The 4,209-nt window shown below is 56.2% G+C and overlaps 1 protein-coding gene across 1 annotated transcript; it reads right to left on the reverse strand.

Moving 5' to 3' along the window:
* On the reverse strand, nt 1-1,222 carry LOC136521040 (auxin-responsive protein SAUR32-like). Its single transcript, XM_066514756.1, has one exon. The coding sequence runs from the start codon at nt 856-858 to the stop codon at nt 427-429; it is 432 nt and encodes a 143-aa protein (XP_066370853.1). The 5' UTR covers nt 859-1,222; the 3' UTR covers nt 1-426.
* Nucleotides 1,223-4,209: the final 2,987 nt, after the last annotated feature.

Here is a 4,209-nt window from a genome sequence, read left to right on the forward strand (position 1 = left end):
TACTTTAATTTTCCTCCTCTTCTTTTGTTTTCTTCATCATCATAATAATCATCATCAGAAACCTAAGATATAATAAAGAGGGAGAGAGAGAGATTTAAAACTCCAAAAACATATCATCATCGACCGATCGATCCGTATGTCCAAACGACCAATCCTGCAGATAGATCCACCACTGACTCGATCGCAGGCAGGAGGCGACCATGATCCTTCGATCATGGATCAATCCCCGGCGGCCTGCATCTAAATCCTAACCAAGAAGAAAACCCTAGATAATAATTAAGCTCTGTAAATATTATTATTGTTCTTCGATCCGTCGTCCCGTCCCGTCCACTAGAGACGAGCGAGGATGGATCGATCAATCGATCGATCGATCGGTCTCCCTTTCCATCCATGTGGTGGATGGATCGGAGTGGACCGACCGATCGATCAGGCGCGGAAGCAGCCGGCGATGTGGAAGTGGTTGCTGCTGTGGTGGCCATGGTGTCCTCCTCCTCCTCCGCCGCCGCTGGAGCCGTGGTGGTGGTGGTTGTGCCGCTGGTGGTGGATGATGCCCTGGACGCGGCGGAAGTGGTCGACGCCGCAGGGGATGGTGATGGCGCCCTTCTGCTCGAAGCCGTACTCCTCCTCCGCCGCCTTGAGCAGCGCCACGAACAGCGGGTGCTTCAGGTACCCCACAGGCACCACGAACCGCTCCTCCTCCTCCTCTTGCCGGCCGCCTTTGCCGCCGCCGCCGCCCGCGGGCCCCACCACGCGCACCGCCATGCACCCCTTGGGCGGCATCGACGCCGACCCGGACCCGGACCCGCTGCCGCCCAGCGACGGCGCCGAGTGCTGCTTCTTCAGCCGGTGAACCCCCATGGGTCGGAATCGGATCGACCGATGACCGATCCCTGCTGCGGTCGTCGGCTGCTATCGACGGCGTGCGCCCGCCGATGTACCGGCTGTTCGCTGTCGCACTGAGTGGCACAGGCCGGGAGAGACGAGACGACGGTCTACCTGTATAGCTCTAGCCCCCAGCCCCCCACAACGTCAGAGCGACGCGGCGGCGGCGGCGGCCGGGGAGGACGACGCTGGGTGGTGCATGGCGACCGGCAAGTGGTGGTTGGTTATGGTGTCTGGGGGCGAGCAGGCGAGGCGTGCAGTGTGCGCGGCGTGGCTGGAGTCGCGCTGGCCGGAGGCGTCGTGTACTCCTGTGGGGAGGGAGGGAGGGAGGGAGAGGAGGAGGCGAGGTGCCCGTGTATATGAGGCAGCAGCAGCACCGCCCGTGCGGCCGTGCCTGCGCCTAGCCGCCTACTACCTGTGGGCTGTGGGCTGTGGGACAGGCAACCAAGGACGACCTGCCGCATTTTGTTTCCTTGTGCCTGCGCTGAGATTATTTGTTATTAATTTCCCCTGCTAATTAATTCAATTTTGTTGGTGTAAATAAAGCAATCTGTTGGGGGGAGTCTCCCCCGGTCCAGCTCCTTCCTTGCCTTCGGCTCAATGCTGTCTCAACTAACTACCTCGCGACGGGCGTTGACCCTCGCCGGCGAGGGTATGTTCCAACCGTCCAGCTGTGTCTTCATGCTTGGGCAGGTACCTCGAGGTCCACCGTACCCGTGGAGCGGGGGAGAGGGGAGCCTCGACGACGACGACGACGAGCAGACCCTCGCCGTGAGTACGCGGAGGTCTGGCGCCCGCCGGGGAGGGGGACCACGCCGGTAGAGGAGACGCCCCGACCAGAGAGGCGGGCCCGGGGAGTTGGTGGCCAGAGGATGAAGATTATGACCGTACCCTTCCTCACTACGTTATGTTTTTTCTTTTGGGGCCTTACCCTACTGTAATTTCACCGTGCACCCGAGTGTGACCTATAAATACCCGGGTGGCTCATGTAAGACAGGGGGATCTTTTTGGATGAATTAAGGGGCATTTAATCCGCATTTTCATTGCTCGCCTACCTTCGCTACCCGTCGCAAGTTATCCCACTCTCATCACTGCAGGAAACCCTTGGTCTCTCCCCGCGTGCTCAAGCGAGGGTGAGAGACCAGGAGTGACCCTACAGTTGGCGCCGTCCATGGGGACCCAGTCTGCCACTTTCCAAAACCATGGCGACAACAAGAAGAAACACTCACCGGGATCCGCAACCGCCGCGAGGGTCCGAAACGGCCGTGGGGACCTCCGCAGCTGGAGGAAGTGCAGCCCCGGTACTCCAACCTACCGCCCAACTAGCGGGGGACCAACACGGTCCAGATGAAACTCCGCCGGCCAGGGCCTGGGTCGGCTATCAACCCAGCCCATCCAGGATGGACGGAGCCGGCTATGTACCACAGGAAGACTACGAGGACGCGGAGGCGAGGGGCCTCGAGGTCCTTAACCAGATGCACGAAGAACTCCAAGAGAAAAGGCACAGGGTCGAAGCTCACTAGAGGCAAGCACGCCTACAAGTGATCATGCAAAAGGCAGACGAAGCCAGGGAACAACTCAGACGAATGGATGAGTACCTGGACACGATCGAAGTTGACCCAAACTAACTACCTGAGCAGCACAACTTGCCACCCCTGCTTCAGCCAAACCCACCCCCGCTTCATCCCAATCCGCCACCCCCGCCACCCCCACCACCTCCATCACCACCCCCTCGCCTCCACCAAATCTACCCAGAATATATTCCCCCAGTCCTACAACCACACCGCAGAAATCAACCCCCGCCAATGTCTCACGATCCAAAATCCCCGTTAACCCAAATTTTGTAAACCAAAAGCTGGCCACTCGAATACAAACCACAAAAATTACCAAGGTACGATGGGAGTGTGGGCCCTCGCCAGTTCGTAATTTGTTACGAAGCGGCAGTAGCAGCGGCAGGGGGGACGAATACACCATGGCAAAATCCTTCGTCATCATAGTGCGAGACATCGCCCAAAGCTGGTACAACAATCTTTCCCCAAGTTCGATAGACTCCTGGGGCAGTCGGCATGAAAAACTGTGCAACCACTTCAAAGGTGTTAGCTCCTCAGCAAACAACCCAATGGAACTGTTCACTTGCACTCAAGCTGAGCGAGAACCTCTATGAGATTTCTAGCAGAGATTTGTTCAACTCAGAGCCAGAACCCCAGATATAACAAATGATACAGTGATCCTCGCAGCAGTCAATGGGGTAAGGCTAAGGCCGTGCTCCTCTAGGCTCGCTAGAAAGCCACCGAAAATCATCGCAAAACTACACGAAGTCAAGGAGAAGTACATCAGATCAGACACAATACATTGCACAAAAATTGACGCTCTCCGACCTCAGGTGCGCCCACCCCCGAGTCCGCCACAGCACAATCAATACCCTCGCAATGAGGCAATCAAAACTGAATGCAATAGAATCCGCACCTTCGCAACAGCAAAACAACAACAGATCAAAGACCTCAATCAACCCCCACTGCTAGTCAAAATGATAACAGAACCAACGTGCAGAACATACCCAACCAAAGAGACCTGGCGAAGGTTTATTGCCACTTTTGCGGGCCAGGAAAGGGACACACGACCAAATAGTGCATTTGTTTTACGGAGGGAAAGAATACCAAGAGGCCCATCAAGCTACAGCCTCAGGCCCGCCGAAGCCCGTCAACTACACAAGAAGACAGCCAACCCCCGTATCCAGCACATACCATTACACACCTATAAACTACGGCATACCCTCGCAACAACACCCCCAACAATACCAAACCTTCACAAGCTACAACCCTCCTTAACACCACTACAGCACCTACGACAACCCCAACCATCTTACAGCTACAACAATCGTACTAACAACCATCCATACACAGTACCCCACCCTCCCACTCTGCCACAAATGCATGCCTAGCATCCAGCCTTACCACCACCAACCCCACCACCTCCAACCCAGCCGCAGCAACAGCAAGTAAAAACAGAGCCCACGAACCAGACCAACCAAACCACAATAAACAATCCAACCGCAACCTTCGGCGTGATACTCACAATCACCGGAGGATCCAATGAGGACCACGACAACAAGAGGCAACGCAAAGAGCATATGAGGCGGGTGCACCACCTCGCTGCCGAAGGACCCCACAAGAATTTGTAGTGTTCTCAAATCCCAATAACCTTCGACGGCGCCAAACTGAAAGATTACCCTCACACTAACGCAATGGTCATCGAGGCAAACCTAGCTGGTTGGGCAGTAACAAGAATCCTAGTCGATAGAGGCAGCTCCGCCGACATCCTATTCGC

This window comes from Miscanthus floridulus, chromosome 18 (genome assembly GCF_019320115.1).
Source record: "Miscanthus floridulus cultivar M001 chromosome 18, ASM1932011v1, whole genome shotgun sequence".
Taxonomy (NCBI): domain Eukaryota; kingdom Viridiplantae; phylum Streptophyta; class Magnoliopsida; order Poales; family Poaceae; genus Miscanthus; species Miscanthus floridulus.

Bases quoted from the DNA above. Each gene is read 5' to 3' on its own strand.
- LOC136521040 (XM_066514756.1), bottom strand. From the start codon at position 858: ATGGGGGTTCACCGGCTGAAGAAGCAGCACTCGGCGCCGTCGCTGGGC.